This window comes from Syngnathus scovelli, chromosome 5 (assembly GCF_024217435.2).
Source record: "Syngnathus scovelli strain Florida chromosome 5, RoL_Ssco_1.2, whole genome shotgun sequence".
Classification (NCBI taxonomy): Eukaryota; Metazoa; Chordata; class Actinopteri; order Syngnathiformes; family Syngnathidae; genus Syngnathus; species Syngnathus scovelli.
Window position 1 is genome coordinate 3,897,277 of NC_090851.1, and position 27,081 is coordinate 3,924,357.

Sequence of the window (27,081 nt, forward strand, 5' to 3'; positions counted from 1 at the left end):
GCCAACCCTTGGCAACCTATTCAAGAGTGTCACATGGGACATCTCACAAAGCGTCCCTGTCACTTGCACCCTCATTGACATGCGCTTGCAGTGACAACATTGGCCAATGGGCGTGCTCCTCCACTCGATTCAAAGGGAATGAAGTGCCGGACTGGGTGGCCAAAGTGTGGCTTCCTGGATACCGTGTTCATTTTTCTGTAGGAGGAAGTTGTGAGTTGGCAAAGGATGGGGGGGGGGGGGGGGGTGTCAGGGGTGCTCGACACCTTCAACTGTAGGTTCATGTGACGCACGCTCCGGAAAGACTATTGTAGTCACACTGAAAATAAAATAAAAGCGCTAGATTAGAGCGTCTCAAAGTATGGTACACATACTTCTCATTATGGTACAGGAAAGAATTGCTGTGGACATTCATCCATTCATTATCTAACTCCTCAGTTTAGTTGTATTGAACTATTTCAATTTTGCATAAAGTTATAGTAACTTTAAAATAATGTTGAACCTACTTTGTAAGAATAAACCGATTCTCATTTTTGATGAACACTTGGGCCTATTACACTACTGTATTTTATTTTCGGTCATGATTGCGGTACTTGGAGCGCGACGATGAGCCTTCATATTGTCGCTGTCTCTTCAGGAGTTGGGTATAATGATTTTCAGATGGATTAATTGCCCTTCAGTGATTTTACATCAGTCACAGTAGACCACTAGTATAATTAGTATCATCTAATATCATCCATCTGTCACATTTAAAGCAGAATTTCTTTTTCCACAAAAATTTGAACGCAGCATTGGTTCGAAACTATTAGCGCGCCCCCTTCTGGTTGATAGTCGCCACTCTCTTTGGCTTGTTTCAACACCAGCGTTGGCATCATTACTCGCAGACACGCCGCGCTCAAAACAAGCCAGCAGCTCAACGCGCTCAGCTCTTTTCCTTTTCAGCTGGCCTGAGTGAGAGAAGGACGTGTGGATTGAGTCACTCGTGGAAGCTCTGTTTAAAAAAAAAAAAAAACGCACACGTTTACGTGCGGAACGTGCTGCTAGTCTACCGTTCTCTTCCTCTAGCGGATTTGAGGAAAAAACCCCTTGTGAGAGGAGACGTAAACCAGGACGACGCATCCTTCAATTCCACGCGTTTCTGCATCCTTTTTTAAAATATAGAGACTAACATTCTTGACCCCAGATTTTTGCAAATTATTTTATTAGTTGTAGTAGTCACAGTTAGTAGCACCGCCACAGGCGGACGTACGTAATGAAGTCCCCCCGAGCCGCGGCATTGGGCGACGTCAATTTCAATTGAGGATTTTTTACAGTTTATTTATTTACCTCCGCGTTCTACTTGAACTTGCAAACTAAAAGCGAAACTGAAAAAGAAGACAACAGCGACGTTTTGGAACGTGCCTATTTGGTGAGTGAGTGGACATTTCTTCACGACCTCTTTCACTGACATAATTACTACTAGCTAGCTAACGTCACTTGGCAACAAGCACCGATGCTACCAAGCTGTTGAAAAAAAAAAAGGGCACTTAAATGTCATCAAAACGCTCAACGATTCATGGATGACTTGTTTTTGTTGATGTGGACTGAACCTACGCTTTTGCTTTTACAATGTGCTGATTCCCAGGGGGCTTATTGAGCTAGCAAGCGAGCCTACGCCCCTACGTCCTTTTCCACAAGATTTGGTCACACTCGGCCGCTAATTAAAAATGCCAACTTGCATTAACGGACGACCTTGTGTGTAAAATTCCTCCTTGGGCTATTTGTCCTAGCGGTCAAATGTCAAACAGTGTTGTTTCCATTCTTGTCAACGTGACTTAAGCTCATTGTCATCATCATGTCACAGTGACCCACACAATATTGGGTACACATGATGGTGAAGTAAGCATATGAGTTCTATTAACCATTATTTGCATATTAAAGCAACACTAAGAGTAATTTAAAAATCTGCCCCACAGTTCTGATGGTTGGGGTTTCAAACGTGACTTTCATGTGGAGTTCTGAGTCTTCATCTGAACACTTTGTGTGTATGTGTGTGTGTGTGTGTTTCCAGGCATGCAAACTCCATTTGACATTTGAACCCGCAAAGCCTTTTATACGGTGAAGCAAACACACTAACCTCTGCTCCACTGTGTATTTTATCGATCCTTTTATTTTTATACCACTTGTCCTTATTAGGGTCGTAGGTGAGCCGGAGCCAAACCCTGCTGAGAGATCCAGACCACCCTTTTTTTTTTTTAGACATATTTATTGTTATCTCGTCAGTAAAACATTACAACCAGTCAAACAAAATCACATAGATGCATTCACATACAAGCGTGTGCTCGCTCGTGCTAAACATGAGACTCAATGTTAGCGCACCACAAATGACTTGTTAGGCAGATTTAGTACCAAGAACAAACTCACCAATTGCTGTTTTGAAGTAGCTCGAGAAGGTACGTTCAGTACCACAGTACTTTTTTTTTTTTTTATTTCATATTTATGACATTTTGGATACACCCTTGACCTATAACACTGCTTCAGTTTGTCTCACTTCTGCATTTGAGTATTTGTGTTAGTACTTTAGGGCTGGTAACCTTTGCAGATGGAGGGAGACAGAAAATTACATAACCTGACATCTCACATCTGCTGATGGGTGTAACATCGCACATAAGACATGAATTTAACAATATGAACTTACTATTGCATAATGTTCCAACCTTGTGTTCCTGGAGATGAATTACAGCTTTGAAACAACTATTTTTTTAATAAAGCAGCAGATGATTGATCATTTTTGGACTCGGATTGCTCGTCACAGGTTTAACAAATGAAGTCATTCATCTAGTACCTTTGCGGCATTGGAGCAGTTTTGGGAAGGAATCATGTAGGTGCCACTTAGTGTCTCAGTAAGGTGCCGCTGTTGTTTGAGCACGCTCCGTTTCTAGCAGACTCCTGCAAATGTTGCTCCGGTATGTTGAGGGTTCCTGTAAAGCGTCTGGTGCTACAGAAATAACATCGGCATTTTTTTTCTTCTTTTGGAACAACTCCAAAATTAATTCCTCGTCTCCATCCGTTTTCTGTGGAGCCTATTAATATAATCATCAGTCTGCTCTTGTAGAGGACCACAAGGTTGAAAGGTTGAAATTCTGAAGATTCGGCCATGGAGTTTAACAAGTTCCTCTCGGTTATGTTTATACGATCAGGTCTGCTTCTGCAATCACGCCAGTGGGAGGCTTTTATATTATCTCTGATTCCTTAATGTTCCGGATTGATCTTGGCTTGCGGTTATTGCTGGCTCCAGTAAATGTGTCATAAGTTAGACGAGACCTTCCTAGAGTGCTTTCCCAGCTTGCTATCTCATCTAAGGTCATTCTCATTCACACCATTGATTTTTAAAAGATCGCCTTTGTTACCGACATACCAGAAATGATATACTACGTAAAGCTAAGTGTTTGTTAGCCAACGTGGTTTGATCCGACATTACACAGCTCAGGAAATACAGTAAGCTAGGTTGCCCAACCTTACACTTGACACGTAACCTACATGCTTGGACATATACGACATATTGTATAATCGGTTTCACCCTATTTTTGAAATAGCTGTTATGCAGGAAGGAACATGTATGCTGATCAATACTCGACCTTATCTTGACACTTGCATACTATGTTCTGTAGTTCCTTGAAAGGTTTCTTCACCAATAGTGATGATTTTTATTATTTTATTTCGGTGGAGTGATCTCCGACTACAGTTTAAAGTAGGCCCATTGCGCAATTGGTCAAATTTGTAAATTTGGTCTCCCTTCACATTAGCTGATAACCGTGAACTGTTAGAACGGACAAATCTAACTTTGCGCAAGCGTGACCTTGCGTTCATGACTCGAGAGGGAATGTAGTACTTTGTCAGCTACGCAGCTTGCTGTAAAACATTAGTCCATCTGCATAATTGAGTAACTTGATTTGTGTAGAAGGGTGAAAAGTTTCAAAAAAAATGCTGGGGGACAGCTGTGTGTGTCAGTTCCTCTTGTTTGTGGCAGCTTGTGTTACTTTCAGAGAGGCCAAGCTGGAATGGTGGGCTTTGCTTTTGAAAAGGGGGGGGGAGCAGAAGAGCAAATTTAGAAAAGGTCATGACTTCTTTTTTAGCGTTGTTCGGAGCATTATTACTTCTCATATCCAATCTCCCTAACATCTATTTAACAAACACAGATTAGGTGTCTATTCCGCAGTAGCAATGCTTCTTTATAAGCGATAAAAATAATCAATAACCGTTCCCATCGCAAACTGCTATTTACTATGAATTAACAAACGCACTTAAAACTTTTATTGGCATTCAGTCAGGGTTAACTGTTCAATTTAGCAATTGTGTTGCCTTCCGCTCCAAGCCACATCTTAATGTGGACATGTCAAATAAACATTGGGACCTGCTGCATATTTCCTTGTTCTGCCTCTGAGGCACCGGTCTTTGGTCCAACCCTTAAGCATATTAGGTTTCAGATTTGCATGCTGCTCGTGGCTGCTAGTGGAAATTTCCACTTCTCCTTGGAGCTACTACTCCTGAACGAAATGCCTTGGAGGTAGGTGGAAATGACCTGATGTGGATTTTTTTTTTTTTACGGGGGTATCCCAACAAATCTATATTAAGGGTTTTGGAAAATGACCAATGTTTTGGTAGCTGTGAGTCACGCGAGGGTTCCTCTTGAGTGACAGCCTGGCATCATTATTAAGTTTGATACAATTCAGTAATTCAATCCCGTGTTGCTATATTGAGACAGTGGAAACGACTGAGTATTTGATGACAATAAAACCTTGGCAGAGTTGCCTTACCGGCATTGACGATGGCTGCAAAGAGTTTGTGTGCCTTAATGAATGTGATGCAAAAGTGTGTTTGTTATAATATGAAACTTTTCTCCCTTGGAGGAAATGTCAACGCTTCTGTGTAAGCCATTTATAACAATTTTTAACTATATTCCCAATCTACCTACTTCAGGACCAAATAAATAAGCAAAAGGCATCCGGCAACTTCCTGTTGAGTTGCCTAGCCTAAGTTTGAACTTTGCCCTCTGAGGCGACCGACCTGGTTTTCAAGTCTTGACTCAGACTTTTTGTCTCGGCTTCTGATTCAAGTCATTTGACCATCGCCACGGTGTTGCATGTCTAGAATGTTGCTGGTTTCTCCGTGTTTACATTTCCCGTCCACTCGGTGGAGACGGGAATCGTCTCCATTAGTGATGGCATTTTTTTTTTCTCCTGAGAGCAATACCGGTAAACATTAAATTATTGCTGTCAAAATTGTCTTTATACAGGGATATAATGAAGTTGCACTCAGATGGGACAGATTTAAAACCTCGTGTAAATATATTTTCTTATCCCACCGCAATGGGTGCAGTTGAAATCCGTTGCATCATTTGGAGGTCAACGCACAACGTGGGCTCACATTTCGTGGCTTTCACAAAAACTCCCTCTGTCAGGATGTTTGCAAATGGGGGAGGATCTTTAGTCACTTTCACAAGGAGTGAATGTTTATTCCTGGGCTGTGCTCCTCCTTGCAAGGGGGAAGAGACATGTCCAGTCATGTCCTTTTTCTTAGATTCTGGACGAGCCCCTTGACTACCTTTGTTGATACCTTCAGTCTTTATGGATTATGGCTTTGCATGTTTATTTGCAGGAAGCAGCCTCAGTTAACACCCTTGATAAAATATTTGTATAACATGTTATGTCATTCGTTAATTATTCATGTTATGTTGAAGTAATTGTATTCATTCGCTTTCCTGTCTGTTGACAGACACAGTTAGCTGTGTCGTTTCATTTTTTATGAAGGACTTAGTTTACTGAACATATCGATTTAGTGGAATTGTGGTGAGCACGTTTGCCCTTGCGGTCAGGAATCACTGAACTGGACTTTAAATGGTTGTTTGTCAATAGGACTGGGGAATAATCCAACTATTAGCAATATTACATGTATCCCAATCTCAACAGTCATATTGAAAGTGAAATTCACTTGAATAGCCGTTTAGTTTCGTGTTTTGTTTTGACTAGTTGTTTCTTACCTGCCCAGCGTGTCCACGTATATTGGGATTTGTCTGATTGTGGACTCTTTTGCTTTACAGAACATCCATGAGCTCGGATTTTTCACACTACACTTTCAGGATGCCAAATATCGGGTTCCAGAACCTGCCCCTTAATATCTACATTGTTGTGTTTGGGACAGCCATCTTTGTCTTCATCCTCAGCCTCCTCTTCTGCTGCTACCTCATAAGGTAAACACTTTTTTAGCTTGGTCATCCGAATTGGACATTGTGGAGTGTATGCGCCATCATCTCATTCCTATGCACAATGGAATAGACAAAAACAAATATTGTAAAGCAGTCAACCTTAGCAACCTGCAAGGTCAGCCACCTTTGCAAATATTGCAACATGTAGCACGGCAGTGTTGGTTTTTCTTGGAGGCATCGAGTGTGATCAAGGTTCCACTGGCCTTTAGAGTTAAATAGAAATCACACTGAGTTTCGTGCAAAATGCCATTTTTGTTTTATTTTTGGCGTTGTGAGCGTGAACACAGCCAAGTTGTGTCCTGGCCAATGGCAGCGGTTCCACTCATTGCTTTTAAATTTAATGCAGGAAAGTTTGATTCAATTTGTATTTCACATTTAGTCATATATCATCGTTAGCCAATCGAGAGTAATTTCACCCTTTTGGCTAGTTCAAATGTCATTTCATATCGTATTTATTTTAAAAGCCTTATTTATCTGTGGTCGGGGTTGGTGGAAAAAAATAACTCCAAACTGAACAAAATAAATATATTACGGTTTGTTGAAATCAATATTTTGGAAGTGGTATTATAAAATGTGCATCTAGAGAGCCGTGATAGTGTCACCCTGAAGCCTGTCTCCGACTTTTAGGATGCTGACTTCTTTTTTTTTTTTTAAATATAAATTAAGAAATGTCAGTTTTTCTCCGAGACTGTCCTGCTTGTTTTACAGATCCCTCTCACTCTGCAGCGAGAGGTTAAGGTTACTTGTAATGGAGGTAAATCTTACAAACCTACAAATTTCTCTTATACCTCTCGCTCATCCTTCCCCCTTGTCCTCCATGTTTATCGTCACTCTTGTAGCCTAGACGTTCCTTTTTAAGTGCTGTGCCTGTTCTCTCCTCATTCCGATGATTTTATTTAGCAGTTTTTATGAGGATCTACGGCGAGACTTTCAAGCAAAACCGGGCCCTGCCTCTTATGTTGGCATTCATTAGGATTTTGTTTTTAAAATTATTTCTTAGAAATGTAATTCTGCTCGTAAGGTGTTTTCTGAGCACAAACCAGTTAGGTTTTTACTCAACCTGTAATTGGTTAATCCATTGCCAGTGATTCTCATGACCAGCAAATCCAGTCATGTCGGACAAAAACAACCTCCTCAACCGCCTTCTCGTAGTTGTGCCATCCCGAGCGAAATGTAGCACCTTTTCGATTTTGCTATCACCTGCTATCCATGTAGCATATCTTCAAATTGATGTCATGAGGCAAGTATTTGACAAGGAGAGGGCATTCAAGTTTCTATTTTTCTGTTCTTCCCCCCACCCCGCACCCCCAGGATCTTTGAATTCTCTGTGTCGAAATGACGTGGGAGGCAACTGGCTAATCAGAAGGATGTTTTTGTCTTTTCGTCTCCCCAGGTTACGGCACCAGGCGCACAAAGAGCTCTATGCGTACAAACAAGTAAGCACTTTGAGAACACTACACACTGAAATCAAAAGAGAGGGTCTGGTTTTATTATTATTTTTATTTTCTGTACACTCAACTTAACCTGGTGTAAAAGGGGAGGACAGCTGTTGTCTTTATTTGCTTGCATTTTCTGACTGTGATGTCATCATAGTTACTTAAGCTCTCTTTTTAGTTGATAAATAGTGACATCAAACCTAAAAGATGAGATAAACACAGCTCCACTGTTTATATTCTAAGATGGATGGTTGAAGTTGTGACAAACCTTCACCCTCAAGTTATTGCTTCCTAAAATTTCAAACATTCTCTCTTCTCACTGTGACTAATGTTTTTCTTCTGCCGATATTCCTTTCAGGTCATTCAGAAGGAAAAGGTGAAAGAGTTAAATTTGCATGAGGTGAGTTGTCATCTTTCTTATTCATGGTCAATCAATTGAATACTGACACTAGGGAAGAAACTGTTACTCGCACAGGCAGAAAGTGATAGAAGACCACCTACTTTTTGGGTCCCACCCTTCTCATTTCACAGTGTTTAAAATACCACAGGGGCCAGATGACCTGCAAGAGTGTTTTTATTGTTGTCTGAAGATATTTTAATCCCTCTAAGCTCACAACGTTGACAGCACGATGACCTCTCGCTAAGCTAAGTGAACATGTGCCGGACTGAGACCCAGATTGGTCCTGTCTGTTTTCATTTGGTCGTGAGAGGGTTTATTTCCATTTATTATTTTCATCCAACCAAATGGGAAGGTGCGAAGGTGTTAGATGTCCTCTTAAGAAAGAAAAAAAATAAATCAATGCAAAAATAAAACCTCGCTCGCTCTCTTGCAGATATGCGCGGTGTGCTTGGAGGAGTTCAAGCAAAAAGACGAGCTGGGGATATGTCCGTGCAAACACGCGTTTCATCGGAAGTAAGTGCAAAGTTGTTTTTTTTTCTCTTCTCATGTAGACACGAGGAGCTATCCAGTTCTGGGATGAAATTCAACGAGTCAACTTCCTCATAATTTAATGTTTATGTTAGCTTCTAATTCAAATTGGAACTATCATAATGAATGTAAAAGGGAACACTGCAAAGCAGGTGACCACTTCACCAAGTTAACTTTGCCCCACATACTCGCACACACACACACACACACACACACACACACACACACACACACACACACACACACACACACACACACACACACACACACAGCCCGTGCCCTTTCACCTCAGTTGTTTATACCAGTACGACACCTCTCTTGGCCTTGAATGACTGCCACTAAATTTGAGCATGTGTGTGAGTGTGTGCGCATTCCTTGTTCATTTTCCGTCATTTTAGTTTAAGCATAACGTATAAGATATTTAATTATAATAAACCTGTAAACACAGGGGGAGGGGACTTTGAAAACTACGCGCATATTCATTTGAAATCACAATAGTGAAGGGAGAAAAACAAAAATCTCAATTTAATTGTTTTTCCAAATCATTCAGCCTTAATGCAAATAATTGTTTTGTCGATACATTTCCCGGGATTGACTCCAGCTCACCTGCAACAGTTAGCGAAGGGCTGTTAGGAGCTCCATACACCCAAGTCAGGAATTTTTGGCGTGGCTTTGTATCTTCCACTTGCTGATCCCGACAGTTGAAACCAAGTCTACATGGCCTCCTCTTCTCCCTATGTGTCAGGTGCCTCATCAAGTGGCTGGAGGTGAGGAAAGTGTGCCCGCTGTGCAACATGCCCGTCTTACAGCTTGCCCAGCAGGCCGGCACTACGGAACCGCCAGTGCCGAGCCAACAGCCTCTGCCCGGTGTTGAAAACCTGGTCTAGTAGACCTGAAACCGACATAATGGTGACACCATTTATACACACACAAATATAACAGTCGGCTGTATAGGTCCAATTTGTTGTGACTCTGTGGACCTTTCTGGTGAAAAAAGACACTTGGACTTACTTCACGTTGACTCCTAAAAAAATATTTTTCACTTATCGCTTGGATTGCTCATCAACTGGATTAACCTTTTCTCTTTCTTCATGGACACGGAAAGAACATTGATAGGGTTCATAACCAAAGCACTTTTTTTTTTTTTTTTTCTTTGGACACCAGCTGAAGAGCAGGATGACAACAAACACAGCAGCCGAGATCTACAATATATAATCTCTTTTTTGTATTTTATTTGATTATTATTTAATTTAACAAGCACTTTACAAGAAGTCAAAACTTAATTGCTTGCCATTGTGGCAGCAAGGGTATGTTTTATAGCTACCATTACTTCCATGTTTAGCGTAAAGCCTCACAGGTTTTCATTTTTTAATTGGTCAACTTTGACTCGCATCATTATTCTCAAAGGGACAAAATAAGACTTTTGCTAAATGTTCGGAAATGTTTGCACGTTTTCATTGCTATTTTGACGGTTTTGTATTCTGTCCAGTGTAGAAGTGTGTTCCACTAAATAACCAAAATTACCATATTCCCCCCTCTTATAGTGGCTGTGCGGCGAAGGTGAGAGCACTAACTTACTAAACTCCAGAGAGTACGATTACCGGTAAGACTTACAAGACTAAGCATGTGGCTTTTATTTTGTCATTCATCGATTAATGTGTGGTGTTAATCAGAGTCAAGGTCATTCATTATCCGAGGAAAGATGTTACATTTGGATTTTGTCGTGCAATGTCTAAATGTGAGACGTTGTGAAGAAAAATCGACAAAATTCCTTCAATGCCAAAAACTCGACTTCACATGATGTGAATATTTTTAAAGCAGTATTAGCATGAATGGAGCTAATTGTCGTTTGGTCACCTAAATATGTTTCATTGTATTTCATTTATCGTTCAGAGGGAGTTACCCTCTGCCCGAGTCAGCGCTCACTGGATGTAATGAAGCAGCATTTCCATTCACTCACTCACACACATACACACACACACAGGATGCATCCTTCTCGAGCTTTCGCTTCTCGCTCCCTTTCTATACAGTTTCGTTTTGTTTGGACCACTGAGCCCTGCTTTTTTTGTGTAGGGTTTTTTTGTGTCCCTGGTTGTGAGCTGCTCTCACTAAAAGTGCTGATTATAAAAAAATGTATATATAAAGGCACCATCAGTAACATCCCAAAAATTTAAACGCAATTAAAAGTCACATAGATGCAACTTTAAGTCAAATATCTAACAAAATTGGGAACAAGAACTTCTCTATATTAACCTTTCTGGGAACAAAAACGATATCCGTTGCTTCCTTCACTGTTGTTTAGACACAGTTTTCCCATATGAACAAGATTCAAAGAGCCAAGCTCTTGTGTGCTTTTGTTTTATTCTGACTCTACACTTTGAAATCTTGATTTGAGAGAACAAAACAGCAAAATTGAACAAACAAATTAGCAGTTTTTATTCTGTATTTTTCCATCACCACTGTAACGTTTGCATTGCTAGTGTATTGATACCACAAGATCATTTTTAAACGGGGTGCACCAACCCCCACTCACCCACACAACTAGAGTTTTGGACATCACTTTAAACTATCATTTCCTTCCATCAATAAGTCTTGCGTCTTATAATGTAAACATCCTGATTCTAGTCAAAGTACTAATGCAATGAAAAGGCAGGATGTTTTTGCATAATTGAACAAATGTTGTGTAAGAGAGCAAAGGGAATGTTATGCTCGGAATACAAATTGAGAGTTTCATTTGAATATTTGTGGATGCTTTAAGGTCAAGCACACGTTATTTATTCCTCTGTAGCTTTGTTGTGCCCCTCCCACACAAAAAAAAAAACCCACTAATAATAATAATATAAAATATAGCAACCTTGACTTACACAAATGTTCTGTTTGTGGACGTTCACAGACATTGTTTGTAAAACTAAGAATTCTGCAGCAGAATATTTTTGGAGACAATAATACCTGTACAGTATTTGTAAGCTCTATTTTTGTATCTTACTATTTTGAGAGGAAAATACTTTCCTCTTTTTATTTGGCTAATTTCATGGTTATTTGTTTTAAAAAGAAAGCAACTGCATGTGACACACTTGAAATGTAATAAACGTTTCCAAGATTTGAGTCCTTTTCAGCGTTTGACTGACAAATAATGTCTAGTATTTATGAGGCTGAAATTAAAAATAAACTTGCAGTTCCATCGCCGTCGTGTGGCCGTATAGCGTTACTGCAACTGAAAACACGGCTTACTGAACGTCTGCGTGCATTGCAGTTTTCTGCTTGGGTAAGTACACGACTGATTGATTTCATGTTTCAGTATTAATGTTGATTTGGCCGTTCCACCTTTCCTCCTCAAGCAGGTACTTGGTTTTGCATTTGAAATTGTCAACCCATGGTAACTGATATAATGCAAATGATCAACTGGTTTTGACCAAAAAAATGTTATAAAAATCAGCACACCTTTGCATAAATTTATTATTCATTTTCCTCAATGAATACCATTTAAATAAGTTACAATAGCTGTACAATATTACATTTCCGTATTTTCAGTCACACGTACATATTTATAAATGGCAGTAGAAACTGGGGAAAAAAAATACTTGAACACGGTACAATAATCGACATATGTTAAATAAAGTCTTGGTTAAAAATATTTTACTTTTTTCAATGACAACAATAAAACACGCCATCATCCGGATCTTTGTTTCGACCAGTCAACGTGCATTTGGTGACATTTTAAATTAAATCAACAAAGCCATTGTATTTACATTGTGTAGAGTTTAAGGAGTGCCACGCAGAGGTGACTTAGGAGAACCCAGTTCACGCGAGTTGACATGACAGCGGCGCTTGTCGTCGTTGGGTTGTTAGCATTTGTTGTTGCTCCAGTGTTTGCACTCCCAGTTGTGGCGTTGCCAGTTGCTACGTTTCCAGCTGTGGTTGTGGCATTGCCAGTTACAGCATTGCCAGGCGTTGTTGCGGCATTGCCGGTCGCAGCGTTACCAGCTGTGGTTGCAGCGTTACCAGCTGTGGTTGCAGCGTTACCAGTTGTGGTTGCAGCATTGCCGGTCGCAGCGTTACCAGCTGTGGTTGCAGCGTTACCAGCTGTGGTTGCAGCGTTACCAGCTGTGGTTGCAGCGTTACCAGCTGTGGTTGCAGCGTTACCAGTTGTGGTTGCAGCATTGGCAGTTGCTACGTTTCCAGCTGTGGTTGCGGCATTGCCGGTCACAGCACTGCCAGACGTCGTTGCGGCATTGCCGGTCGCAGCGTTACCAGCTGTGGTTGCAGCGTTACCAGTTCTGGTTGCAGCATTGCCGGTCGCAGCATTACCAGCTGTGGTTGCAGCATTACCAGCTGTGGTTGCAGCGTTAGCAGTTGTGGTTGCAGCATTGCCAGTTACTGCGTTTCCAGCTGTGGTTGCGGCATTGCCAGATGTTGTTGCGGCATTGCCGGTCGCAGCGTTACCAGCTGTGGTTGCAGCGTTACCAGCTGTGGTTGCAGCGTTACCAGCTGTGGTTGCAGCGTTACCAGTTGTGGTTGCAGCATTGCCGGTTGCAGCGTTACCAGCTGTGGTTGCAGCGTTAGCAGTTGTGGTTGCAGCATTGCCAGTTACTGCGTTACCAGCTGTGGTTGCAGCGTTACCAGCTGTGGTTGCAGCGTTACCAGCTGTGGTTGCAGCGTTAGCAGTTGTGGTTGCAGCATTGCCAGTTGCTACGTTTCCAGCTGTAGTTGCGGCATTGCCGGTCACCGCGTTGCCAGCTGTGGTTGCAGCGTTAGCAATTGTGGTTGCAGCATTGCCAGTTGCTGCGTTTCCAGCTGTAGTTGCGACATTGCCGGTCACAGCATTGCCAGCTGTGGTTGCAGCATTGCCAGTCGCGGCGTTACCGGCTGTGGTCACGGCATTGCTGCTCACAGCATTGGGCGTAGTGAGGGCAGGTGTCTGAGCATTTATGGATGCTGTGAAATACAACAAAATAATCAGACATGAGTTTGTATATCATCCTCAATAGATGTGAAGTGAAGGAATAAAAGTTTACCGATGAGCAGGAGTTGGAGCAGGATTAACAAGAGCATTTTTTTTTTCAGCAAATGAAATCTCACAAGTATGTACCTAAAAACAAAAAAGGAAGAATGATGTTCATTTTAAAATTTGCGCAAGAAAAATGAAAAGAAAATTATCAGGGTTAAAAATAAGTTCTGTATACAGAATGTAACTTGTAATACAAAAGTAAAGTAAATACTTTTTTTTAGTAAAGTCCAAACATTACACTCAAATACACATTTTCATGAGAAATAAAATGGTTCTTTCTTCAAATGACAATAAAATTGAAATGGTAGTAGAAGAAATGAAAAAATAAACGAGTGAAGCTTTAACACTACGAGGGGGAAAAAAAGCCACAAAGCTATTGGATTTAACAGGAGAGCAACTCAGAAATATATGACAGTATTGTGAGGAAAAATCTGTAGTGATTAAAAAATGTCATACACTTGAAAAATAGCATTTTTACAAAAAAAACATGAGGAAAAAATCTCAAATGTTTGCATATAAAGCAAAAAAAAATCTCTCTAGTCATTATTATTATTAATAATAATATAAATATGAAAACATGGTAACAGTAGAAAAAAAGAAATATACTTACAGTGTTGACTTGTGTTTCCGCGTCTTGGATGACTTGAAGCCTGGTGTGTCTGATTGTGTGTGCCTTTTACCTCTTTATAGGCCTGGTGACAGCCACCAAAAGATGTATGGTGATCATTCCTTCCACCTTGCTCACCTTTGTCCTTTTCTTTTAGGGCTCATCGCATCATTGTGGCGTGGCCCCCTTGCAAAGCAAACAAGTGTGTACAAAGACGCACTTGTACGCCAGCACCGTGCTGACAATGCCGTCATCGCAGATCCCAGGACGCTTGTCCACAGAAGACATTTGCGGAATGAGCAAAAAAAGGTGGGGACGCCTTTGTCCGCACCTGTCATGCATGATATCACACGTCCGTCCGTCCATCCATCCATTCATTCATTCACACCTCTTGATGTGTTTACGCACGTCATTGTGTTGCTGGCCACAGGTTGGAGCGAAACTTGTCACTATGGTAACTGGCATTACAAATTATTGATAATTCCAGAGATTCTGGTGTTTAGAAATGCTGTTTGCAAGTTCTAAATGGGTGGAGTTAGATAAGATAAGATAAGGAAAGGGGTTTTCTAAATTTAAGCCCAGTTACGTATGTTAACAAGTAAAACAATAAACACTACAGTGACATTTGATCTTAATGTCCATCCATCCATCCATTTTCTGAACCGCTTAGTCCCCACGGGGGTCGCGGGCGTGCTGGAGCCTATCCCAGCCGTCATCGGGCAGTAGGCGGGGGACACCCTGAACTGGTTGCCAGCCAATCGCAGGGCACACAGAGACAGACAACCAATCGCACTCACACTCACACCTAGGGACAATTTGGAGTCTTCAATCGGCCTACCAAGCATGTTTTTGGAATGTGGGAGGAAACCGGAGTGCCCGGAGAAAACCCACGCGGGCCCGGGGAGAACATGCAAACTCCACACAGGGAGGGCCGGAGGTGGAATCGAACCCGCACCCTCCTAACTGTGAGGCGGACGTGCTACCCAGTGCGCCACCGAGCCGCCTTGATCTTAATGTATTCCAGAAAAAAAAGTTAGATTCTTAAAAGAAGTTCCTTTTTTAAGAAAAAAATAGCACTATGTAATATTTCAGTTTTTAAAAAGAGATACAATTAAGTAAACACAAAATGCAAGTGAAAATATTTATTTTGTGACAATTTCAGCCTCTATTGAAGAAAACTAAAGAGGAGTAAATTCACTAAAACTGAGTTTTTATTTTTTTTTTGAAAAGGGTTACAAGCAATTTGAGGGACTCGTACAAAATGTTCAATATAAAACATATAAATTATACTTAACCAAAATGACTGAATTTGTCAAATAGCTTACGGATAATAAAGCCATGAAAATAAAAACAGTTTGGTAAAATTGTGAATCAGAAACTTTTAATTGTATTGGTCTGCAAATACTTTCAAGATGACTAATTGATTCTAATGACGACAACAAACTTTTATGGTACTAACCCACCAACAATATCACTGCCCAAAATTGCGTTAGTGATTAGACATCAAATAACTATAATAATAAAAGGCTTAACTCTGATAAGCTGATAACAATCACATATGGTGACGCAAGAGTGTGACTCCCGTGGAAAAGAACGTACGCAGGGTGGATTCTGACTAAGCTGAAGTTTGATGTAACATAACATGGGTTGTGCGGGCAGAAGAAAAAACAAGTAGACATGATAAGACACTTCATTAGGTTATTGTGACCATATTTTTTCCTAATCCATTGTGTTACATTTGTTAAACATAGATCAGTTATATTTGCCTTCCAAGCTAAATATATAATGCATGTTTTAAAACATAATTTTACAAGTCTGCTAAATGTTTAAACCATGAATGATGTTACTGTGGCTTTGTGGTAGTGACCAAGTATTGTTTGACGCGGTACAATGTTAAAAAAAACCTTGATATTCACCTGTTATTGCTAAACTGTGAATTATGGATGTATGCTGGCAAATGGAAAAAAGAGTCATGCACTTCAGGGAATATTTTATTTAATAGAAAGGTCTGCAAGTAGAAAAATCACTGGGCGAAACCAAACTTGAGGGACCTGTACAGCAGCAATTGCATTATTTGTGCAGAATATTTTCAACGTTTTGCTTCCCACTGTTAAAAAGAAAGCTTTAAAGCTCGTGTACATAGGTCCTCTGTCCAAAAAAATAGCAGGGGAGAAAAAAAGGAGACAAAGAAGTCTTTAAATCAGATTTTCGCTTTTGTTTTTTTTTGCTCGCTTAGTTTTGTTGTTGTTTTTTTGGTTCTGGTTCTTCTTCTCGCTGTTGTTGGACTTTTCCAGCAGTGCAAGCGTGTCGCGCTTCTCGATCTTCCTCAACTGCTTCTTCCTCATCCTCTTGAGCTTTGCCGTGTTTCGGATCTAACGACAAAAAAGCAAATTATTTAAAATATGCTGCAAACACTTTAGTTGTATTTTGTAGTACTGCAAGAATTTAATGACCGTTCATATTGATTATACGAGTTGAATTCCTGTCTAAATATTGTGACATTCAGCACAGGGGTTAAGCAAGTACGTACCACTTCCACGACCTCCGCTTTGCGTTCGTTCTCCTCGCGCCGCTTCAAGTTCTCCTCTCGCCGTTTACGCTTTTCCTGTGGAGGCAGCGGGTCACAGTGAAGTGAATAAGATTAGAAGATATTGTTTTTTTTTTTTTGTACATACCTCTTTCGCTTGGGCTTTCTGCTCTTTTAGTTGTGACGAGTACTTCTGCACCAGTTGCTTCTCTCGCTTGGCCTGCATCTTTTTCTCCCAGGAGGTGCACAGCGCCGCATCTCGTACTAACGCAGAGAACCTACACAAACACAATTAATTAAAAAAAAATTACAAAATAACTGATTGGCAAATCATGTTCAGACACAAATTGACAAATGACTATAAAACGTCACCTCTGTTTGTTGCGGTTCTTCCACACTCGTCCTGATTTTGGCTTCCCCAGAGGAATCACTACAGTCTGTTTCACATTAGTTCCCCGGCGAGGCTTCTTCTTAGGGGGTTGCGACTCCGTCTTAGGGGGTTGCGACTTCGTCTTTGGGGGTCGCGACTCCGTCTGAGGAGGTTGCGACTCCGTCTTTGAGGGTTGCGACTCCGTCTGAGGAGGTTGCGACTCCGTCTGTGGAGGTTGCGACTCCGTCTGTGGAGGTTGCGACTCTGTCTGAGGGTCTTGCGACTCTGTCTGAGGGTCTTGCGACTCTGTCTGAGGGGTCGCTGGTGCTTTTTCTACTGGTGCGGTTGTGGGTACTGTGTCAACCTCTACTGCAGCGTCTGTACGAGGCTCAGGCTCCGGTTCGACACCTACGGCGGGCTTTTCCACCGTCTCCGATTCACCACACACTGCGGGCTTCTCCTGTACCGTTTCTTGGACGACACTCACAGTAGGATTCTCCTCAACTGGTTTTGGTGCCTGTTCCTCCAGCTCATTCTGTTCTGTTATGACGGACTTTCTGGTCCTCCTACTGGGAGTCCTTACCGGAGTTTCAGAGCTTTGGAGTGCGTAGGGGCGACGCACCACTCGGCCGCTTCGGGTCCGCGTGGTCATGGGCGGTAGGTCCTGGCCGTCTTCAACTACGTTCCCCGGTTTAGAAGCGTTGCTCACATCATTGCTTTTCGACATGTTTTCCTACGCCGCTCTTAATTCTCTCTTTCCACGTGTGAGCCACTGAAGTTGACTCGGTAGTGGTTGCGGTGCGTACTTCCGTGTTATTGTAAACAACGTGTCTTTTCGCTACCGCCACCTTCTGGTTGGAAGACGAACTACAAAAACATCTCTGCGTAACAAAAAAAAACAGCTCGTGTTTCTTCGTCGCTTTCAAACGCTGCCCCATTTTAAGTAGTCAATGCAATGCTGCCGACTTTTGGCCAAAAAGCGTCATTACAACATGAAATATGGCATCACATGATTAGAACTTCCGCACCACAAGATGCCGTAGAACGACTTCGTATCTCTGCTTGCACATGTAAGAAAACCCAATTTGAGTATCGTAACAAGAAACAAACGCTTTCATGTAGTTCAAGAAGAACCTGGAAAGGTTATTGGGGAGGAATAGTCATGTCGCTGCTGGGTCTCACAAGATTCCTCCTACTGCTGCTCGTTGGACTGTCGGTAAGAATCTTTTTCTTTTTTTTTTAATATACTCTGCACTTTTTTCCTGTCAAGAATAGCACACATGCTTTTTCAACAAAAAATAATTTAATTTTTAATTTAAATTTACGCAAAAGGATCACGATTTTAAGGTGTTTTCTTTTCTGTACACAAGCGTGGCAGCGCCTCTGTTTACGACGGCTGCGGCGTAACCCGAATCTGCACGTAACCTGGAACCAGTGTAGATTATCACTAACCTGCGCTCACATCGTAATTACAAAATTGACTATAAAAAAAGCTAAAAATTCAAATACCATACCACAATTTATAATTAACAAAACCTATAACCTATTTTCAAGATAGCAATGGTGAACCGACGCATTTCCCAGTATGCTTGTGAAAGTCCCGTTGTATATATTGGTATGATTTAAAAAAAAAAAATCACAATGCCTGGCATCTAAAACGGATGGATTCCTTCTTAAAATGTCTTTTTTCCCATTTGTCACATTTGAATATAGTCATGACTGACGACCTGACTCAGCTGACACTTTAAAAGTCTTGAGTCATATTCAAGTCAACTGACACGCTATTAAAATAATGTACTTCAAGCAAATGAGTTATCTATTGCTGAGGGAGCACGTGCTTGACAATAAAGAATCCATAAAAAAATGTTTTTTATGTGTTCACAGGCAGCTGCTCCTCCGTCCTTCCAAATTGACTACCAGAACGACTGCTTCCGCAAAGATGGAGAGAAGTTCCGCTACATCTCGGGCAGCATCCACTATAGCAGGATCCCAAGAGCCTACTGGAAGGACCGGCTGCTCAAGATGTACATGGCTGGCCTGAATGCCATCCAGACGTACGTGACCGTGTTGTTGAATCATGTGCCGAAGTTGCCGGATTGTGTCAGTAGAAATAGCTCCATGTTATTTTTATGCCCCAAAAAACATTCTCTGATATTTTTTAAATATTTTCCCGTTACAGGTATATTCCATGGAACTTCCACGAGGACTCCCCAGGCATTTATGACTTCAGCGGTGATCGAGATTTGGAACATTTCCTTCAGCTGGCTCAGGATGTCGGTCTGCTGGTTATCCTTCGACCAGGGCCTTATATTTGCGCCGAGTGGGACATGGTGAGAGAAACTCCATCTATTCTAGCCAAACACAACAGGACATCTCAACCTGCATAAAAAAAAAAGCAGTCCAACTAAACCCTACAACTACAAACATATTCCTCCAGATAGCGCCAAATTAACACTTTAATTGCCCTGGGAAAAAAAAATACACTTCTTTGACAGCAACAAATTGATTTAAAAGCAAATATATTTTTATTGAATGTATTAAGGTAATTATGCTGGATTCAGTGGCTAAAACAATAATAACATAAAATAAAAATATACAATATGTGTCCACCAGGGAGGACTACCTGCCTGGCTTCTCCAAAAGAAAGACATTGTGCTGCGCTCTTCAGATCCAGGTGAAAATCCTAGAGTGTATGTGTGTGTGTTTTGAAGAACACAGCATTAACCACACTATCAACTGTTTCAGATTACATAGCAGCAGTGGATCGCTGGATGGGCAGGTTGCTTCCGATGATGAAGCCTTTCCTCTATCAGAATGGCGGCCCCATCATCAGTGTGCAGGTAGTTTGGTGTCTTGTTGTCGTCTGTTTCCATGATAACTGTAACGCTCAGTAGGGTGACAGAATTTTTAACACCTTTCTGTTCAGGTGGAGAATGAATACGGCAGTTATTTCACTTGCGACTACAACTACATGCGTCACCTCTACAAGCTGATGCGGTCCTATCTGGGCCAGGACGTGGTGCTGTTCACTACTGACGGAGCCTCCATTGGTTTTCTCAAATGCGGCGCCATCCAAGGCGTTTACGCCACAGTCGACTTTGGGCCAGGTTGGTCAGCGGCCGGATAGCTTGAGGCCAGACTAAAAACTTGATTGTTTTTTTTTTTCCCCTTTATTTCAGGTTCCAATGTGTCAGCAGCGTTTGCTACGCAACGATTTGCAGAACCTCGTGGACCTTTGGCAAGCATTTATTTTGTTTCTTTTTCTTAGTCTACACTTTGGTTCTTTATATTCTGCCCTAATGAAGGTATTACTGTGTATTTTATTTCAGTGGGGAAATATTTGTGATAAGAGTGATTTGAGTTATGAGTATGAGATCAATTAAAAGTACCAGTAATTCAAGCCCTTTTTTCTTTTTCTTTTTTTTTTTAAAGAAAGTTCTTCCCTCTTTCTTCTGCCCCTCCAGGTGAATTCTGAGTACTACACTGGCTGGCTGGATCACTGGGGGTCGCCTCACTCCACTGTCTCTACCAAAAACGTGGCCGTGACCCTCAACGAGATCCTGGCAATGGGTGCCAACGTCAACCTGTGAGTCTTTTTTTTTTTTTTTTAATTTGGTAGTAAATTTGTGTATATGAAGATGTATCAGGACAACTAAGTAATACATGAGTTTAAAGTAACAAGTGCAATATCAATAGGTCAAGAAATTAATAAAGTCATCATAAAAAACAAATACTGTTGTAAAAATGCAGATTGTAACGTCTTTATAGTCTGGGAAATCATTTTGTCTCCTGACAGATACATGTTTATTGGCGGGACCAATTTTGGATACTGGAATGGTCAGTACATAAACGTATATAAAAGTTATTAATAACACCGCTTTGATGGCGTCTGATCATGTTTGAATCCCCCAGGTGCCAATTTGCCCTACTCCGCTCAACCGACCAGTTACGACTACAATGCTCCGCTCACTGAGGCCGGCGACCTCACCGAGAAATACTTTGCAATCCGGGAGGTGATCAAAATGGTACGTTAACGGGAATTACATTGCACTATTGTTGGTGTGACATGTAAAGCAACTCACATATTTCCTCTTAAACAGTACCGCAAAATACCCGAAGGGGTCGTCCCGCCATCAAGTCCAAAGTTTGCATATGATGCCGTTAAAATGCAGCAGGTAGGCACACAATCTCATGATAATACGTTGCAATGACTGAATTCGTAGCTGTTTGGCTTAATCAAATCAACCAAATTAATCAAAAAGAGGCTTCAAACTGTTTTAAGCCACTCTCACTTGAATCAATTTAATCTTAAAGCAAAAACATTAAAAAAAAAATCACCATAAGTCTACCCTGCTAGCTTAATGCTAACATAAACTGGAAAATGCCATCGACATGCTAATATAGTTAGGATCGATAGTCATGGATTTAGAACTGGTCGAGCAACAGATGTTTGAAGACAAGTGATATAACTGGCTTCTATCACGACAGCTCCAGACGGTGTCTGAAGCTTTAGATACCATCTCCTTCTCTGGTCCAGTGGAGAGCATGTTCCCTCAGACGTTCATTGACCTCAACCAGGTATCTCCTCATGCATTACTAGTTTTTTAAAAAATCTGTATTAAAAAAAAAATCTCCAAGCAAGACCAAAGGATGTATGTACGGATGGCTATTTGTCTTCTTGCTTAAAATGGCCTCTCTGTAGGCGTTTGGCTATGTGCTCTACAGGACTGAGCTGCCAATGAACTGCAGCACTCCCACGCCGCTATCATCGCCCCTGAACGGGGTCCATGATCGAGCATATGTGTCTATAGATGGAGTAAGTTAGCAGTGAACCTCCACCGTTAGCGATAGGAATCAAATCGTGGCGCAAATCTTTGAATGATTGACACTGATTCACACTGACTTTATTTTAAGGTTGCTTCTGGGATTCTGCAGAGGAACAAAGTTTTAAGCATCAACGTGACAGGCAAAGCTGGCAGTCAACTTGACGTCTTGGTGGAGAATATGGGCCGGATCAACTATGGAAATGGCATCAATGATTTCAAGGTTTTTAATTGTTTATAAAAAAATCCATTCATGAGCTTTTTTCAATTTTATTTCTTTCGTTTTATTGAACTATAATAATGTTTGTGAGCAACCAGAGTTTGATAGATCTGAAGCTTTTTTTTTTATAGGACTGAGGAGGCATCTACCGTATTTGAGCAAATGTGGTAATCTGAAAGTAGGAAATGACACAATTATTTCATGTGCTGATTTTGCGCAGGGCCTCGTGAGCAACCTGACGTTGAACAACGTCGTGCTCAAAGGGTGGACCATGTACAGCCTCAGTATCGACCAAGCGGTCGCCCAGGGCCTCTTATGGGAAACAAAGCCCACGTCGGCCAGCCCACTTCCCCCCGCTGCCCTGTCACTTCCGGCCTTCTACGGAGGAACTTTCATCATTCCCAGCGGCATCCCGGATCTACCTCAAGACACCTTCATCAGCATGCCCAAATGGCGAAAGGCACGCTACGCTTAAACTGCCATCTGTCTGTCATTGATTCTCACTGTAGTATGTGGGCTCCTAACTTTCAATCCATGTTCTGTTGTTCTCCTCAGGGGCAGGTTTGGATCAACGGTTTCAATTTGGGACGCTATTGGTCGGCGCAAGGCCCCCAGTTGACTCTTTTCGTCCCGGCAAGCATCCTCAGCACTGATTTTCCCAACAATGTGACAATCCTGGAGCTGGAGGTGAGCCCGTGCCTCTTAGGACCATGCACGGTGGAGTTCACAACCATGCCCATCCTGAACGCAACGGTGCACAGCGACCACAGGCAACGCTGGCCGCTGTTTAGAAAGGATTTGCTTTAACAAAAAAGGGAGAATGTGGTATCTTACTGAAACCACCATGTGATTTATGACTGATTGCAGTCTTTTCATGATTTGTGACTGACCTTTAATGTGTCAAAGTGTCTAAAATGCTTGATCACACCTTGGTATTTTAAGGTTTTTAATCAGTATTTTGCCAAAATAATAGTTTTTAATGCCAAAATCACAACAGTGAAAAACACTTTTACACTGGCCAATGTTTTTTTTAAATTAGATTTTATTTAGATTTTTTAAATTTATGCACTGCCTCTTAATAAAAATGAAGGACATTTCGCAATGCTTTTCTTTATTTTTTTTTGTCAGTGTACTCAACGACTGTTGATACTTCACCATAAACAATAACAATATTCCCAAATTATGCTTACTTTAGAATATATAATGTTCTGATGCTCTGTAGTTTATGCTCTTTAGTTTATATTCAACAGGAGAGTTGTCACTATTTTTTAATTTTATTATCACCTTTTCCTTGCTTGTTAATAACCCGTCTCTGGCATTATCCAATTTTTTCCGTTAGGTGGCAGTGTTATCTTTCACACCTGTTGCGAATAGGCGAAGAAGAAAAAAAACACAGAAGAAGAAAGGTGTGCCCGATCGGCTTCCGGAACAGGAGAAACCGCCCTTTTGTTCAGAAATGAGGTAATAGATACAAATTATAAATGATGTAATTTTTTTGTCACGTCATGAAATGTTATTTTAAAAAAAAGATTCAAAGCAGATTGAAATGAGATAACGAATCACGTTTGGAGGATTCTTCGATAACCATTCGCTATACCTCAGGCTAAGTTGCTAACAAGCGACTTTCGAGCCTTTTTTTGTTATTCAGTTTTAAACTCAAATACCTTTGTCCTTGTTAGTAAGAGCATTCAACGCACGAGCACACGTAAGTAGGAAAACGACGAGTGAGGCAAAACCGCAGTATTTGGTATTACCAGTACTAGTCGTGATGTTGACGTCACTAGCATTTGTTGTCACACACATGTTCTCAGCTGGCATACAGTTTTGCCTCGCGATAATATAGTTAATTTAAATGCGGCCATAACAGACTTATCTTGCTGATATCACATTGTTATAAATTTGCCTTGTCATATGTGAAATTTCTTGTTTCCTTAATCCATTATGTATTTTTCTCTTGACACTCCGCTAGTGTTTACAGCCAGGAAGCACTTTGACTAGTGAGCTGATACCATGGTGGATAACCGCTATGCCACAGCCCTGGTCATCGGCGCCGTGCTGAGCCTGCTGGCTGCTGTGTATCTCTCGGTGGCCGTGGGAACGCAGCATTGGTACCAGTACAGCAGCCCACCGGGCTCACATGACGGAAGCAACACCTCATTGTTGGGAGATGACTCAGTTGACGGCGACTTTGACGAGAAGACGTCAAGCGAGACCTTGTATCGCCTCAACGGCACCATGGGACTGTGGTGGTGGTGCATCCTGGTGCCCAGCCAGTCTCACTGGTTCAAGGAGCCAGGTAGAAGTTATTAGAAATGTGTTTTAGTATTTATACTTGGTCACCCGTGTTAGGGTTAAAATGATCTATAGGAGATTTTGCAAGAAATAGGAGCTAATATCTGGTAGTGATTTTATGTCTTGACAGTTTTTTTTCTTCTTTTTTTTTTTTTAGATCCCAAGTTTAAAAGGCAGTGTGAGCGCTTCACTCTTCCCCAGCAGTTCTTGCCAAAATACAAACACCCTGGAAACCACAATCGTGACGAGGATCTGCTAAGGACATGTACGTACGCCATGTTCCAATGTCCAATACAAAGTTTGTTAAATATTTGTGATCCAGTTTCTACCATTAAAAGCTAACTGATAATTAAATTATTTGACTGTAGATGCTGGAATTTGTGGAACAGAGAAATACAAAATGCAAACCTTCTCTGCTTCTTCTTGTTAATTCTACTACATCTTTTCCAGTTGACCTTGGTGCTGCCTGGCATGTGGCAGCACAATGTCGTACTACGCTGAAGGCGTCCAGCTCTAAATTTTATTTTGCCTGTCGAGAACTGTATGACATAAAAAGGATAGCTTAAAGATCTGCAGTATAGTGGGGGCTCACTGTTATAGCCAACAATGCAATTGTCATTTAAGGGTCCTAATGTTTTAAATGTTGTTGCAGACTTGTGGAGGTGCCAGTTTCTCTTGCCTCTGGTATCACTGGCCTTGGTGTTCCTGAGCGGCCTCATCGGCGTCTGCGCTTGCCTGTGCCGCAGTTTCACGCCCACCCTGGCTGTGGGAGTGCTTCATCTTCTCGCAGGTAAGAACACCGCTGGTAGCACCTCCACAAAGGGAAGTCACTGAAAGTCACGCAAATTGCCAAAAAGTATTTACTGATTAATTTAAATGGATTTGTCGTCCCTGCTGACATGAACTTCTTACACCAAAAACATGGCTGTGAATCGAAAGGAGCTAGTTTGCCAAGCGCCTAATGTCATTTAGACCTGGTTACCTGATGTAATGTGCCTTATTTCTCTTTGGTCTATTTGATAAACACAATACCATCCAAGTTTTAGTCAGCAGATTTGACCTTAAAGCTTTGCTTCTAGACATAAAATTACGGTTCACAATGATAATATAATAATAAAAAAACGTTTGTTGTCATATTTGTATTATTTAATAAAACCCTGGCTTCAGGTCCCAGGGATTAACGTGCAAAAATAACTAAGAGTAAGGAAAAATAATATATATATATATATATATAAAATAATGTGTATGTATGTATATACGTGTATATACGTGTATATATATATATATAGACTGATTTGAGGATTATTAATAGTTATTAATAATCCTCAAATCAAGTCACTGAGTCATGAAATTGTTCCACAAAGATTAAAAGTGTTGCAGTATAAAGCGTAAGGAGTACGGTTCTTGACCTGCCCAATATGTGGAGTGCCTTGAGAACTTGAGAGCCCTTCACAGATGTCAACTAACGGAAGGAAGTAGCAAGGACAAAACATTATGATCGTGTTAGTAGTGCGCTAGATCGTCTTACCAGTGAATACGAAAGAGAATACGAGTGCATGCACCTTAAGATGGATCTCGTGGATCTCAAAATACCTGCTCAAACGGCTTTCCATAACACGGAACCGGGCAGCACGGCTTCACAAATGGAAGAGCAAAGAAGAGCTTTTGAGCTTTCACCTCCGAGAGATGGACAGTCAATGCGGCGGCATCCCCACGGCTGACATCCCTCCTCTTCCCCGTCAGCTTTGTGCTCTCTGGGCAGCGTGTGCTGCTTCCTGGCCGGCGTGGATCTCCTCCACCAGTACGTCAGGCGGCCTGACGGGGTGGAGTCATCGCTGGGCTGGTCCCTCTACCTCGCCCTCATCTCCTTCCCGCTGCAGATGATGGCGTCTGCCTTGTTCCTCTGGGCGGCTCGCAGCCACCGCAAAAACTACACGCGCATGATCGCCTACAGGGTGGCCTAAAATGGCGGCTCAGAGCAATCCTAATCGTAAGGCGGACGGAGGATGTTTGTAGCCAATCATCGGAAGTGCTGACGCTTGCACAACATCCATTTGTGGTAATCGCTTCTTGACTTAATTGCATCTATGTAGCCTTTCCTCTAAGAGTGCATGCTGTATTATTTATGAAGTTGTGGTGTCGCTGTGGAGATTGCCTTCTTTTAGTTGTCATCAGTTTCACTGCTGCTCTTCACCTTGCCATTAACGTTTTGTAAACATCATCAAATTCACAATGCTTCAAGACATTTTTCTTTAGAAGTTTCTTTCAGTCCAGCCTTGCGTGTGTCGTGTTGACAAAATGTCACTCACTTGAATTGTAACCACTTTTATCGCGCTTAATGTTTATTATTGTTGTTAATCTCAGTCAAGTGATTCACGTTTGATAAGCCGCTTGAAATGTCGAGCGGTCACAACTGTTGTCAATTCTGGTGTCTTTAAGTCTTTTAAAGGAGGCTCAGATTTTGCGGATGGCAAAAAAATGTAACTTGGGGTCCAAAATAATTGTTAAATATGTCAGTGTTTTATGAAACTGTTTTCAAGCACACCACTTGTGTTCAAATAAAGTGGATTTCTGACAAATAAAAAATTGTCACAGAAATCATTCACATGACTAATTTTGGAATTGTTGT

At 41.4% G+C, this 27,081-nt stretch overlaps 5 protein-coding genes and 1 long non-coding RNA gene across 7 annotated transcripts; 3 read left to right on the top strand and 3 right to left on the bottom strand.

Moving 5' to 3' along the window:
- Positions 1 to 182: 182 nt before the first annotated feature.
- LOC125969313 (uncharacterized) lies at positions 183 to 4,077 on the bottom strand. Its single transcript, XR_007481517.2, has 3 exons — positions 2,401 to 4,077; positions 2,114 to 2,220; positions 183 to 316 (listed from the first exon to the last, which is right to left on the bottom strand). It is a non-coding gene; the product is annotated as an uncharacterized lncRNA (long non-coding RNA).
- Positions 4,078 to 4,225: 148 nt separating this feature from the next.
- Positions 4,226 to 11,710, top strand: rnf24 (ring finger protein 24). Its single transcript, XM_049721210.2, has 6 exons — positions 4,226 to 4,543; positions 6,077 to 6,226; positions 7,635 to 7,677; positions 8,036 to 8,077; positions 8,511 to 8,590; positions 9,351 to 11,710. The coding sequence occupies exons 1-6, from the start codon at positions 4,362 to 4,364 to the stop codon at positions 9,490 to 9,492; spliced, it is 639 nt and encodes a 212-aa protein (XP_049577167.1). The 5' UTR covers positions 4,226 to 4,361; the 3' UTR covers positions 9,493 to 11,710.
- A 333-nt stretch (positions 11,711 to 12,043) lies between these two features.
- Positions 12,044 to 13,812, bottom strand: LOC125969292 (autotransporter adhesin BpaC). Its single transcript, XM_049721190.2, has 2 exons — positions 13,621 to 13,812; positions 12,044 to 13,540 (listed from the first exon to the last, which is right to left on the bottom strand). Exons 1-2 carry the CDS (start codon positions 13,655 to 13,657, stop codon positions 12,351 to 12,353), a joined length of 1,227 nt encoding a protein of 408 aa, XP_049577147.1. The 5' UTR covers positions 13,658 to 13,812; the 3' UTR covers positions 12,044 to 12,350.
- A 2,386-nt stretch (positions 13,813 to 16,198) lies between these two features.
- On the bottom strand, positions 16,199 to 17,958 carry ccdc86 (coiled-coil domain containing 86). Of its 2 annotated transcripts, XM_049721195.2 has the most exons (5): positions 17,331 to 17,958; positions 17,120 to 17,288; positions 16,896 to 17,025; positions 16,751 to 16,825; positions 16,199 to 16,592 (listed from the first exon to the last, which is right to left on the bottom strand). In XM_049721195.2, the coding sequence occupies exons 1-5, from the start codon at positions 17,842 to 17,844 to the stop codon at positions 16,416 to 16,418; spliced, it is 1,065 nt and encodes a 354-aa protein (XP_049577152.1). In that variant the 5' UTR covers positions 17,845 to 17,958; the 3' UTR covers positions 16,199 to 16,415. The 2 variants fall into 2 exon arrangements, with proteins under 2 accessions (XP_049577152.1, XP_049577151.1); XM_049721194.2 differs by having other exon boundaries at positions 17,120 to 17,956.
- A 125-nt stretch (positions 17,959 to 18,083) lies between these two features.
- On the top strand, positions 18,084 to 23,258 carry glb1 (galactosidase, beta 1). The gene is made up of 16 exons (XM_049721179.2): positions 18,084 to 18,333; positions 19,002 to 19,171; positions 19,297 to 19,447; positions 19,731 to 19,791; positions 19,863 to 19,957; positions 20,044 to 20,224; positions 20,297 to 20,355; positions 20,582 to 20,703; positions 20,914 to 20,954; positions 21,030 to 21,142; positions 21,218 to 21,292; positions 21,606 to 21,695; positions 21,820 to 21,933; positions 22,032 to 22,163; positions 22,381 to 22,620; positions 22,716 to 23,258. The coding sequence occupies exons 1-16, from the start codon at positions 18,127 to 18,129 to the stop codon at positions 22,965 to 22,967; spliced, it is 2,103 nt and encodes a 700-aa protein (XP_049577136.1). The 5' UTR covers positions 18,084 to 18,126; the 3' UTR covers positions 22,968 to 23,258.
- A 195-nt stretch (positions 23,259 to 23,453) lies between these two features.
- Positions 23,454 to 27,038, top strand: cldnd1b (claudin domain containing 1b). The gene is made up of 5 exons (XM_049721207.1): positions 23,454 to 23,621; positions 24,130 to 24,456; positions 24,610 to 24,717; positions 25,105 to 25,242; positions 26,196 to 27,038. Exons 2-5 carry the CDS (start codon positions 24,171 to 24,173, stop codon positions 26,414 to 26,416), a joined length of 753 nt encoding a protein of 250 aa, XP_049577164.1. The 5' UTR covers positions 23,454 to 23,621; positions 24,130 to 24,170; the 3' UTR covers positions 26,417 to 27,038.
- Positions 27,039 to 27,081: the final 43 nt, after the last annotated feature.